Source organism: Mustela nivalis (genome assembly GCF_964662115.1).
Source record: "Mustela nivalis genome assembly, chromosome: 6".
NCBI lineage: Eukaryota > Metazoa > Chordata > Mammalia > Carnivora > Mustelidae > Mustela > Mustela nivalis.
The window spans coordinates 140,977,818-140,992,028 of NC_139025.1; the positions used below are offsets into that span (position 1 = coordinate 140,977,818).

The 14,211-nt window shown below is 35.3% G+C and overlaps 1 protein-coding gene across 1 annotated transcript in view; it reads right to left on the reverse strand.

Moving 5' to 3' along the window:
* The window catches only part of LOC309867643 (myocyte-specific enhancer factor 2A-like), a 96,452-nt gene that overhangs the window by 60,943 nt on the left and 21,298 nt on the right, over positions 1-14,211 (reverse strand). The window contains 1 exon segment of the mRNA XM_082736702.1: positions 5-208. Coding sequence (XP_082592828.1) covers positions 5-208 — 204 coding nt within the window.

Genomic DNA, 14,211 nt, shown 5'->3' on the forward strand with positions numbered 1-14,211 from the left:
TTACCTCAACAATATCCGAGTTGGTTCTGCTTTCATGAGGTTCATTATACTCTGTATACTTGAGAAGAACTTTGTCCATGTCCGTGCTGGCATACTGAAACAGTTTGTTAGAGCTGTTGAAAATGATGAATGCTATTTCACAGTCACAGAGCACACTAAGTTCATAGGCTTTCTTCATTAATCCAAACTTCCTCTTTGTAAAAGTAACCTAGACGATCAAAGAAAAAAAAGGTATATTTTTAGTAAAAGCATTAGCAGTACTTGAATACAGGCTACCTAAAGATGAGGCCTCTTTTAATCCTGAGTCAGATTCCACAGCTGAAAAAGGTTGGTAGCCTCATGTTCCACATGAGCCTCTTACTCCCCCATCTGCCGCAAGACTAGTGTTCCACGTTTAACTTCTAATTCCTCAGAAAGCACTCTCCTGAGGAAGTTTTCCTTTATGCCTGGCTGCCAGTCTGCTGCAGAACGCAAAAAACAAGAGGACACAGTTGACCACTGGGCCCTTATCATCCAGTGTAAAATTCACAGTCTAGGGTCAACAAATTCCCCAGTGTCCTCAAATTTTTCTTTGAATATTCTTCCAGTTTCCAACTGAAACCTGTCACCTGAAGTCCTCTCAAACAGAGACCAATATTTGTTGGTCTATTTTAAATATTACATCTACTATGCTCAAGAGCGGGAAAGATAAATAAGTCCTTTTTGCTCCGTATTCTATCTTACAAGTTATTTTTCCTTCCTTCCCCTTCAAAAGCCCCAGGTATTTTGAAGCTCACACCATGAAACTTAAACCACTCAATAACTGTCCTCTTGAAGGGCACCATGTGACCCCCTCATGTACTGATATCTTTCACCTGGTACTTCCCTTTCCAGCCCTACTTGTATAACTGGTGATTTCAGTATCCCAGTAAAAAAAAAAAAAAATCGTTGCAAAAACATCCCCAACCTCCAAATGATCCACATCCACCCTATGTTAAACACCCACTCCTACTGTCACACCTTTAACTCTGCCACCACCAATAATCACATTGATGAGGGAGCATGAGGCTGGCTGAAGACAAAGCAAAAGCTGGTGCCTTGCACCCCCCTCTCCATCTGCTCCCGCTCAGTATATGTGTAGCATCCCTCAGGCAGCCCTGACTGCATGAACAATAAGCAAATGGTTAATTTGCAGAGCTCACAATCCTGCTAGACAGGAGTCTCCCTTGGCTTACAAATGTCCTAAATCTCACTAACAAAGACGATTGAGAGCAGGATTGTGACACCCCACCAAAAAGTCTCCCAACTATCTTAATGTTAATGGCTGGTCTAAAGACAACATTGATCAAGTCGCCAGGGCAAGGCCTCAGGTAGGCCTGGGACATCCTGGCACCTTATAGGCCCTCCTTAGCATATGAAAACTCCATTGAAACCTTCCTCCCCCTCACCTTCCCCCAACTGCAGGGTATATAACCTGCCATCCCCACAACCCAGGGCAGCAGCTCTTCCTGCCCACAGGTCCTGTCCTTGTGCTTTAATAAACCACCATTCTGCACCAAAGATGTCTCAAGAATTCTTTCTTGGTCATCGGCACCAGACCTCAGCCCACCGAACCTCATCTAGGTTCTAGAACTTCATCAACATCACCTCCAAAATCTCAATTTCTTGTATTCCACTTTGCCTCCTATCTAGCTCTCCTGCTTTGTATCCTCTCTCCAGAAATTCTTTAACCTGCATCCAGTCCTGCAGTCCACTTACCTCACCCCTTTGTTACAGTCTATTCTCAGGTCCTTTCTTCCCTCACTGAGATGCATGTGCCCTTCAAATGACTATGCTTGTATCCTTTGGATAACCAAGTGATATTTTTAAAACATACATCCAATTATTTAAGTAGAAGTTTAGAGCTTTTTTTCTGCACTGGAAGTAATATCCAAACTCATTAAGTAAACAAAATAAATTATCTGGCTTCAAACTATCTCTCTGAAGTTATTTCCCATCACTCTCCTTTACATCCAGTAAGCCTCATTCATGTGTTTGTGTGTGTGCTTATGTGCATGTGTGTGTGTCTTCCTTAACCACCAGCTACTTTCCTCCCTGGGAACTTTTCTATTTTCCCTCCTTGTGGAACACTCTTAACACTACATGTGTCTAATGGTTCCTTTCCTCACCTTGTGAAAGTAAATCTATTATTAATTAATCTTTAAAAAAAATCCTTACAATATAAATACACAAATATATATTTTATATAAGTGCATATATATATGGAAATAGTGTTTTATACTTGCCTCCCTACTTTCCCCTGAACCAAAATAAACCCCTTAACCAGTGTTTTTCACTTAGTATTTTTCATTCCACATTTTTATGCAAGATCATATAACCATATTCATATATACATGTATACATAATAAGGGATTTTGTCAGCATTTGATAAAACAGGGACTCTATCAATACTCTTTATTTTATTTTAGTCATTCAACCACACCTTGTGGATATGCCTCTATGTCAAATGGTATACTAATGGACTCTTTCATAATTTTTTCATATAAATGTTACAACTGTTTTGTTCGTATGATAGATGTAAAATAAAAATCTCATTTCTTTAATATGCATTTCCTAACTAGTAATTGTTAGATATATTTTTCTTATATTTGTTGTCATTTGGGATTTGCTTTCTCTATATTGCCCATCTTTTGGCCATTTCATACTTTGTGATTTTTTTTTTTTTTTTTTTACTTATCTAAGTAAAAGCTCCTTAGCTATATTAACTAACTAACTTGCACCCCCCTCTCCATCCAATCTTTATTATTGGAAGCACAATGAGCTCATTCATTTTATTCAGAGTTTTATCTTTTTTTTTTAATTTTTTATTTTTTATAAACATATATTTTTATCCCCAGGGGTACAGGTCTGTGAATCACCAGGTTTACACACTTCACAGCACTCACCAAAGCACATACCCTCCCCAATGTCCATAATCCCACCCCCTTCTCCCAAGCCCCCTCTGCCCAGCAACCCTCAGTTTGTTTTGTGAGATTAAGAGTCACTTATGGTTTGTCTCCCTCCCAATCCCATCTTGTTTCATTTATTCTTCTCCTACCCACTTAAGCCTCCATGTTGCATCACCACTTCCTCATATCAGGGAGATCATATGATAGTTGTCTTTCTCTGCTTGACTTATTTCGCTAAGCATGATACGCTCTAGTTCCATCCATGTTGTTGCAAATGGCAAGATTTCATTTCTTTTGATGGCTGCATAGTATTCCATTGTGTATATATACCACATCTTCTTGATACATTCATCTGTTGATGGACATCTAGGTTCTTTCCATAGTTTGGCTACTGTGGACATTGCTGCTATAAACATTCGGGTGCATGTGCCCCTTTGGATCACTACATTTGTATCTTTAGGGTAAATACCCAATAGTGCAATTGCTGGGTCATAGGGCAGTTCTATTTTCAACATTTTGAGGAACCTCCATGCTTTTTTCCAGAGTGGCTGCACCAGCTTGCATTCCCACCAACAGTGTAGGAGGGTTTCCCCTTTCTCCGCATCCTCGCCAGCATCTGTCATTTCCTGACTTGTTGATTTTAGCCATTCTGACTGGTGTGAGGTGATATCTCATTGTGGTTTTGATTTGTATTTCCCTGATGCCGAGTGATATGGAGCACTTTTTCATGTGTCTGTTCGCCATCTGGATGTCTTCTTTGCAGAAATGTCTGTTCATGACTTCTGCCCATTTCTTGATTGGATTATTTGTTCTTTGGGTGTTGAGTTTGCTAAGTTCTTTATAGATTCTGGACACTAGTCCTTTATCTGATATGTCGTTTGCAAATATCTTCTCCCATTCTGTCAGTTGTCTTTTGATTTTGTTAACTGTTTCCTTTGTTGTGCAAAAGCTTTTGATCTTGATGAAATCCCAATAGTTCATTTTTTCCCTTGCTTCCCTTGCCTTTTGCGTTGTTCCTAGGAAGATGTTGCTGCGGCAGAGGTCAAAGAGGTTGCTGCCCGTGTTCTCCTCAAGGATTTTGATGGATTCCTTTCGCACATTGAGGTCCTTCATCCATTTTGAGTCTATTTTTGTGTGTGGTGTAAGGAAATGGTCCAATTTCATTTTTCTGCATGTGGCTGTCCAATTTTCCCAGCACCATAAGATACCTAGGAATAAACCTAACCAAAGAGACACAGAATCTATACTCAGAAAACTATAAAGTACTCATGAAAGAAATTGAGGAAGACACAAAGAAATGGAAAAATGTTCCATGCTCCTGGATTGGAAGAATAAATATTGTGAAAATGTCTATGCTACCTAAAGCAATCTACAGATTTAATGCAATTCCTATCAAAGTACCATCCATCTTTTTCAAAGAAATGGAACAAATAATGCTAAAATTTATATGGAACCAGAAAAGACCTCGAATAGCCAAAGGGATATTGAAAAAGAAAGCCAAAGTTGGTGGCATCACAATTCCGGACTTCAAGCTCTATTACAAAGCTGTCATCATCAAGACAGCATGGTACTGGCACAAAAACAGACACATAGATCAATGGAACAGAATAGAGAGCCCAGAAATAGACCCTCAAATCTATGGTCAACTAATCTTCGACAAAGCAGGAAAGAATGTCCAATGGAAAAAAGACAGCCTCTTGCTGTTTGCATCCTGTGGCAGTGTTGAATTCTTGGGTAAGGGGATCCTTGGGTCTTTCAACTACAGGTCTAAAAGAGCTTTCCCAGTAATTAGAAAAATGTGTACAAGAACACACTTATATTTCAAGGATGACCCCAAAGACATAACATTGAAAACTAGAAATATTAATATTTCGCTTTCAACTTTCATAAATAAAGTCTTTTTTCATTTTATCTATAGCATTTAGTCTAAAACACTGGTTTACTGCTAGCAGCTTATATGAAATTAGTAACATAAAATTAACTTTATATTCCACATTTTTCATTTATCTTCAACCAAACTCCCCAACTGTTAACATTTTACCATGACTGCCTTCCCTAAATAAAAGACATACACACACACACACACACTTTTTTTCCTGACTCCTTTGGACAAACTAAAGTAGAGGTTATACGGTCCCTTTGCCCCTAAATATTTTCTTAAAAACAAAGAAAAACACAATTATCAAAATCAGAAAACAAGGATATAGCACTATAATCTACAAACCTTATTCAAATTTCTCAATTATTCCCAATTTCCTTTTTCCCCCTGCTAGTGCAGGATCCAATCCAGAATTAGCTGTTGCTTTCTGAAAACTGCAACCTCTTTAATCTGAAATATTTCCTCAGTCTTTGTCTTTCAGGACCTTCGTACTTGTGCAGAATACAGGCTATATTTATATTGTCATATATCTCTCAATTTGACTTTGTCTAATGTTTCTTTCTGATTACCTTTAGACTATGTTTTTGGCAGGAACAACTTAGAAGTGATGTTCTGTCCACAATCTCTCTCATGAAAATCCACATGACATCTATTTGTCCCAACTGGTAGTGTTAACTTGGTTAAGATAGAGTCTGTCAAGATTTTTCCCTTATAAAGTTACTATTTTCCCCCTTGTAATTAGTAAGTATTTGATAAAATTTCTATGTAAATATCATATTTATCAAAGTTTAACTGATCCATTAATCCATTCATGATTCTTGCCTAAAAATTACTATGGTGGTTGTCAAATAGGGATTTTCTAATTTCATAATACATTATATCTACATTTACTACTAATTGCATTTTATAAGACAGTTTGCTTTTCCTCCATGTATGCATTTACTCATTCATGTCCATATCAACTTATAGGCTACCTTATTCAATGCATTATAATCATTACCTTTTTTCTTTTGATGTTTAAATTGTTTTTGATTTTACCAATGAGAGATCCACTATGCTATCTTCTGTGTCCATCTGACATGTTCCCAATATTCTCTGAACTTGCAGGCACAGTGAGATGCTCCAAGGAATTATATGTAAGCTGGACCTCTCTAATCTACCTCCCTTTTCAAACACCTTCTCCCTAACCCCCTGAACAATCTTATCTCATTTCCATTCACTTAGTTATCTCCTGCTATCCTTCAGTAATCTTTTTAAGATTTCACTTGAATCTAGTCTTCTGTGGTCACTGTGTAATTTAACCTTTGTTTTGATATAATGTTATCTTTTTATTTTTCTTTATGCAATTTAATCACTTTGTTTCATCTATACCTTTGGAAAAAATCGAAATCTATTCTTAGTATTTCCAAATTCTGAATAATAATTTTTTTCATCGGTCACATTTCTAAACACTTATTTATGGAGAATGGTTTCAGCTTGGAGTTATCATTTTACAGGTTTTTTTCCACTTTTCCATTGTTTGGGGACAACAACTTCATCACCTGAACAGCTATAAATCATCTGTTTTCTTCTTTATAGTAGATTGTATACATGAAAATTACTGGCCTCAATGAATTGCAATGGAAAGTACTGGCAGTGGGAGGATGGATCATTCAGTATGGTCTCTTTAATGGAAGCTTTTTTTTAAGGGAGCAGCAGGAGGGAGAGGAGTTCTGATATCATTCAATATCTTTTTTTGTACTTTTTTTTTAAATTTATCTTGAAGGATTTCATTATCTCTTCCCTTCTTTTCCATTCAAAAAACATTTTCCAAATGATTACCTCTGTCTTCCTTTATAAAAGCCCCCAAACAGTTACCCTCCCAAGACCACTTCCTTAAATATCACATAAATTTTAAGTCCTTTACCGCTGGTCTGTTTGACCTACAAGTAGTATTTTTCAGAATTTTTGTACTTATTAGAATAGACTTCCCTTTTTTAGTAATGATTTCAAATCAACTTTAGATATTCACAAAGTCTCTTCTCCCTTCCATACTGTTTTTCCTTAAGTATGCTTGCTCATGTGAAAGACCTGCAGAAGTTAAAGAAAAAATAGCACACTGTAAGTTGGTAATATTTCCCTAAAGCTAAAACAAATTTGGACATCATTTGCTTTCTAGTTGCACCAAAGTTGTAGGTTTCATACAATTGTATTTGTTCTTCATGCTTTTCTGTGTGGATTATTTTTGGAAATTATGTTGAGTGAATCAGGATTTATGCAGCCCTCATTACCTTGATTACTAAGAATTCCCCCCATCCTTTCTTATCCTCTCTCACTTTTGGTCTCTCTTTTGCACTTAAGAGTACCTTTTAATATTTCTTGCAGGGCTGGTTTAGGGGGGTCATGAATCTTCACTTTTGTCTGGGAAACTCTTCCCACTTAAAGGTAAAATGGTATCTTGAATGATAATCTTTTTCTTTTAAAATTTTATTTATTTGACAGACAGAGATCACAAGGAGGCAGAGAGGCAGACAGAGCAAGAGAGGAGGAAGCAGGCTCCCTGCTGAGCAGAGAGCCCAATGCGAGACTCAATCCCAGGACCCTGAGATCATGACCAGAGCCGAAGGCAGAGGCTTAACCCCCTGAGCCACCCAGGTGCCCTTGAATGATAGTCTTGATGGATAGAGTATTCTTGGCTGTAGATTCTTCCCCTTCAGTATTCTGAATACATCATGAAATGGGTTTATAAATTACATCAAACACATTAGATATTTTATTCTAACTATTGTCAAATTTTAATAATCCTTAAAGTATCACTATTTCAGTGATATGTAGCCAAAATAAACACAAATTTTAAATCATTTTACTCCTGTACTACCATCACTATAAAGAAAAACAAAATAGGACTAAAAGCCTAACCTAAAAAACACTCATTACCTTTATAAATTGAGACAAATTTGTTTTACCCTAAATAGTTTTCTGGATTTTGTTATCAAATCTGGGACTCATATAATTCTCTGAATTTAACAAGGGTGGCACACCATATCTCAAAGACCATCTATATTTAAGATCCCAAGTGCCTGCAAAGATTCTTACATGCTATGTATTTCGGTCTATCTTTACTGTTGAATTTTTTTTTTAATTTAACAGTCCTAAATATTACTCCGTGTTCATCAGTATAAGTATACTCTCAATCCCCTTCATCTATTTCCTACCCACCTCATCTGCCTCCTGGCATCCACCAGTTTGTTCTCTGTATTTGTCTATTTTGTCTCTTATTCATTTGTTTTGTTTTTCAAATTCCACATATGAGTGAAATCATATAGTATTTATGTTTCTGTCTGCCTTATTTCACTTAGCATTTTTCCCTTTAGGTCCATCTACATTCTTTTTTATGGCTGAATAATATTCCACTGCATGTATGTATGTGTGTATATATATACTATATATAATTTTTTAAATATCTTCTTTATCTTTATCTCAATATCTTCTTTATCTTTACCTTCTTTATCCACTCTTCAGTCAATGGACACTTGATTTGCTTCCTTATCTTGGCTACTATAAATAATGCTGCAATAAACATAGGGATATATACATTTTTTTTTTGTGAATTAGTGGTTTTGTTTTCCTTGGGCAAATTATCCAGCAGTGTGATTCCTGGATCATAAAGTAGTTCATTTTTAATTTTTTGAGAAGTTTCCACACTATTTTCCATAGTGGCTGCACCAATCTGCATTCCCACCAACAGTGCACAAGGGTTCCTTTTTCTTCACATCCTCACTAACACTTGTTATTTCTTGTCTCTTTGATTCTAGCCATTCTGACAGATTATTAAGGTGATCTCTCATTGTGGTTTTGATTTGCATTATCCTGATAATTAGCGATGTTGTTCATGTGTCTGCTGGCCATCTGGAGGTCTTCTCTGGAAAAATGTCTATTCAGGTCCTTTGCCTCATGTTCTGATCAGATTGTTTGGTTTTTTAATAGTATAGATCTAAGTCCTTTATATATTTTGGATATGAACCCCCTGTTGGATATATCATTTACAAATATATTCATTTTTAAGTATATGAATATTTATTTAAATATTTATTTGTAAATAAATGGGAGAAGTCCCATTCAGTGGGTTGCCTTGTTTTGTTCATAGTTTCCTTTGCTATGCAAAAGCTTTTTATTCTGATACAGTCCCAATTGTTTATTTTTACTTTTGTTTCCCATCCCTTAGGAGACATCTAGAAAACTGTTTCTACAATTGATTTCAAAAAAATTAGTGCCTGTGTTTTCTTTTAGGAATTTTATGGTTTTGAGTCTCACATTTAGATCTTTAATCCATTTAAATTTTGTGTATGCTTTCAGACAGTGGCCCAGCTTTATTCTTTTGCATGTAGCTGTCCAGTTTTCCCAGCACCATCTGTTGAAGAGACTGTCTTCTCCCCATCGTCGATTCTTGCCTCTCTTATTGCACATTGACCATATAAGCATGGGTTTCTTTCTGGACTCTCTATTCTGTTCCATTATCTATACGTCTATTTTAGTGCCAATAGCACAGTTTTTTATTACCACAGCTTTGCAGTATATCTTGAAATCTGGAATATCTGGATATTCCAGATTTGGTTATCTCCAGCTTTGCTGTTTTTTCTCAAGACTGCTTAGGCTATTTGGAGAATTTTGTGGCTCCATACAAATTACAAGATTATTTGTTCTGGTCTGTGAAAAATGTTGGTATTTTGAAAAGGATTGCATTAAATCTCTAGATTACTTTTGGTAGTATGGACATTTGAAAAATTTTTGTTCTTCCAATCCATAAACAAGAAGTATCTTTACATTTGTTTGGGTAACTTTTAAATTTCTTTCATCAGTGTTTTATGGTTTTCAAAGTAGAAGTCTTTCCCTTCCTTGGTTGAATTTATTCCTAAGTATTTTATTATTTTTGGTGTAATTTAAAGTGTGACTGTATTCTAGTAGTTTCTACTACTTCATTATTGTGTATACAAATATAACAGGTTTCTGTATATTAATCTTGTATCCTAGGACTGACTGAATTTATCAGTTCTTGGAGTTTCTTTAGTGGAGTCTTTAGGGTTTTTTACATACAGTACACCATGCCATCTGCAGAGAGTGACATCTTTACCTCTTCCTTACCAATTTAGATGTCTTTTTGAATAAAAGTAGTGAGAATGGACATTCCTGTCTTATTCCTGGTCTTAGAGGAAAAACTCTGGTTTTCACCATTGAGTAAGAGGTTAGGTATGAGTTTTTCATATACTGCTTTTATTATGTTGAGGTATGATCCCTCTAGACCTAGTTCGTTGAATGTTTGTATCATGAATGGATGTTGTACTTTGCCAAATGCTTTTTCTGCATCTATTGAGATAATCAGATGGTTTCCACCATTCTCTTATTAATGTGGTATGTCACAGTAATTGATTTGTGAATAATGACCCATACAAACCCCTCTTGCATCCCTGAAATAAATCTCACTTCATCATGGTAAATGATTTTTTAAAATGTATTGTTGGATTCAGTTTGCTAATATCTTCTTGTTGAGGAATTTTTGCATCGATGTTCATTCACAGATATTGGCCTGTTATTTTTCTTTCTTTGTAGTGCCTTTATTTTGTTTTGGTTATCAGGGTAATGTCGACTTCATAGCATGAATTTGGAAGCCTTCTCTCCCCTTCTAGTTTTAAAAAATACTCTGAAAATGATAAGTATTAACTCTTTAAATCTTTTGTAGAATTCACCTGTGAAGCCATCTGATCCTGTGTTTTTATTTGTCAAGAGTTTCTGATTACTGATTTAATTTCATTGCTAATAATCATTCTGTTCAGTTTTTGTTTTTGTTTTTCTTCCTGTTCCAGTTTGGGTAGGTTGTATGTTTCTAGAAATTTAATTATTTCTTACGGGTTGTCCAATTTTGTTGGCATACCATTTTTCACAATATTCTCTTATAATCTTTTACATTTTTGAGGTGTCGGTTGTTATTTCTCTTCCTTTATTTATGATTTCATTTATTTGATTATTCTTTTTTCTTCATGAGTCTGGCTAAAGGGTTATCAATTTTGTTGCTCTCTTCAAAGAGCCAGCTATTAGTTTCATTAATCTTTCTTGGTTGTTGTTGTTGTTGCTTTTTGAAGTCTCTATTTTATTTCTTTTTGTGCTAGATTATTTCCTTCCTTCTACTGGCTTTGTTCTTTTATTTTCCCCCTACCTCTTTTAGGGGTAAGGCTAGGTTGTTTATTTGGCATTTTTCTTGTTTCTTCAGGTAGTCCTGCACTGCTACAAACTTCCCTCTCAGAACAGCTTTCGCTGAATCCTAAAGATTTTGGACCATTGTGCTTTCATTTTCATTTATTTCCATGTATTTTTTCATTTCCTCTTTGATTTCCTGGTTGACCCAGCATGTTATTTACCCTCCATGTTATGTGTGTAAACAAACTGAGCAATCTGAACATCAACAACTCTTTTAGATCCCCCACTACTGAGGTCGCAGAGTAATTTCTGCTCTCCAAATTGGACACAGATGTGCAGATACAGAAAATCATAAAATACCAGAGCCACAGCAGAAACTATCACAAAAAGAAATACCAAGGTAAAAAAAACCTAAACTGTAATTGAGGAATTCCTGAAGTCTCAGAGAAGACAAATATAAAAGTTAAAAACTCCTGGGGGGGGGAGGGTTTGGGCTTTGGGGTGCATGTATACACTTTTTTGAGTTTTATGCCTCTCACGTTCTCACAGTAAAGATCAGTGAAAAATCCCTCTGTGCTTCTAAGCAGGGAATATGGGAAAAGTGATCATTTTGAAATACACCAGAACATTCTGTTCTTTACAATGCCTGCCTTAAAGACAAACTATTCTATGACAGCAGAGCCCAAGTAACCTAGGGAAAAGGAAATATCCAGCTCCAGCTCCCTCAAGCCTTTAACATGAGGAAAGGGAAATATTCACCTTTAAACCCCTCTATCCATTCTGTCCCACCTAAAGATGGGGGGCAGGGATTGAGAAACAGGTTTAAAGTTTACAGGCCACAGGCACAGGTTCACTAAAAGACTGAGAACTAATCAGAAGACTACAGAACACTTCCCCTCTCCCCATACCATACCACCACATTACTAAAGGTCTTTTTATTGCAGTTCCTTTTCCCAGGACATCATGCCTGGTTCCAAAAAAATTTACAAGGCAAACTTCATGGCAAAAAAACACAGTTTGAAGAGAAAAGGGAAGCATCAAAACTACTCATATTTAACAAAAATGTTGATCAGACCAGCAATACATGCTAATTAACATGCTAAGGGAGTCTAATGGAGGAAAAGCAGACAATATATGTGAGTACCATAACTAAAAAGACAGAACTTCTAAAAAACTTTTTTTTGTTGTTTTTAATGCTCATGATAAAAAATACTCTAAGAGAAATGAAGAAAGTCTTTGATGGGATCATTAGCAGGCTGCAAACTGATAAGGACCTCTAAGCTAAGGTATATGTCAACAGAAACTTCCAAAATTGAAAATCAAAAAGACCAAAGACTGAAAAAAATAGAATGAAATATCCAAGAACTGTGGGACAACTAAAAAAGTATAACATATGCATAACATGAATACCAGAAGGGGAAGAAAATGAAAGTAAGAAACATTTGAAGCAATAACATCTGAGAATTTTCCCCAAATTAATGTCAGACAGCAAACCACAGATCAAGGAAGAAATGCAACAACCCTGCCCCGCCCCCTGCAAAAAACAAAAAACTACATCTAAGTATAGTCGATATAAAGTATAGAAAATAAAAAATCTTGAAAGAAGCTGGGAGAGTGGGGGAAACACCGTACCTACAGAAGTACAAATATAAGAATTATAAGCAATTTCTCCTCAGAAACAATATAAGAAATAAGACAGTGGAGTAATATATACAGTATTAAGGGGGGAAAATCCACCAATCCAAAATTCTGTATCTTGAGAAATTACACTTTAAAAGAAACAAAGACCCTCTCAGACAAACAAAATTGAGGGAATTCATGGTCTATAGATCTGCCTTGCAAGAAATGTCAAAAGAAATTATTCAAAAAGAAGGTAACTCCTACAGAACAAAAACTCATGTAGAATATCAAAGAATATCAAGAATATCAAAAAAGTAATAAGGGAAGATAAAAGCTTTTCTTTTTTTTCTTAATTGACATAACAGATAACAGTCTATTCAAATAATAATAGCAACAAAATACTAATGGAATGAATTACAGTAATGACATGGAATGGATAGAAGGGAGGAATTGGGAATACTTGTTATTATACGGTTATTGTACTACCTGTAAATCTATAACTGTGAAGTGTTTATCTGAAAGTAGATTTATACTGCAAACTCTAGGGCAAACACTAAAAAAATAAAAATAAAAAGTGAACTATAACTGATCTGCTAAGGAAGGTGAGAAAATGGAATCATATACTCAACTAAACCCACAGAAAGCAGAAAAAGACCATAAACAAAAAAAGGAACAAAGAATTAGAGCAACCATTAGAACACAAATATGGCAGTTATTAATCTAACTGTATCACCAATCACTGTAAAAGTCTATGGTCTAAATACACCAATTAAAAACCAGATTGTCCATATATCAAAACCAATACTCAATTATATTCTGTCTACAAAAAAAAAAAAAAACCACTTAAAGGACACATAAATGATTAAAAGTAGAGAAAGATATACTTTGCTATAACACCAATCAAAACTAACATAGCTACATTAATTTCCAGCAGAGCAATCTTCAGAGCAAGGAGAATTATCTCAAATGAAGAAGGGCATTAAAAATTGATAAAGGAGTCAATTCTTGTGAAGACATAACAGTCCTTAAAGCATATAAACCTAATAACAAAGCATCATAATATATGAGACAAAGTGTTAAAACCTCAAGGAAATACAGAGAAATTTACTATTATAGGAGGAGACTTCAACATAGGACAAATAGATATTAAAGGGATTTGATGTTACCAAAAAGAAGAAAACAGACATCTTGAGTAAATTTAGTGAAAGCTATTAAATTAGACAGCATTTTATTTACTACATTTCTATCAGAAATGTTGAATATTGGTTCCAACAGGCAGAAAAATCAGTAAGGGCATAACTGAACTCAACAGCATCATCAAGCAATTTAATATAACTGACATCAAATTCACCAAATAACAGAAGAATATACATTACTGTCAAGCTCACATGAAATATTCAATAAGACAGACCACATTCTGGGCCATAAAATACCTCAACAAAGTTATAAGAATAGAAATCACAAAGTATAGGTTTTCAGATGACAATGAAATTAAATAAATCAGTAACAGAAAATTGGCTGGAAAATATCAAAATACTTAAACAACATACTTTTATTTTGTGTGTGTGCTTTTATTTTTTAATTTATTTTTCATTTAAATTTAAAGAGCCAACT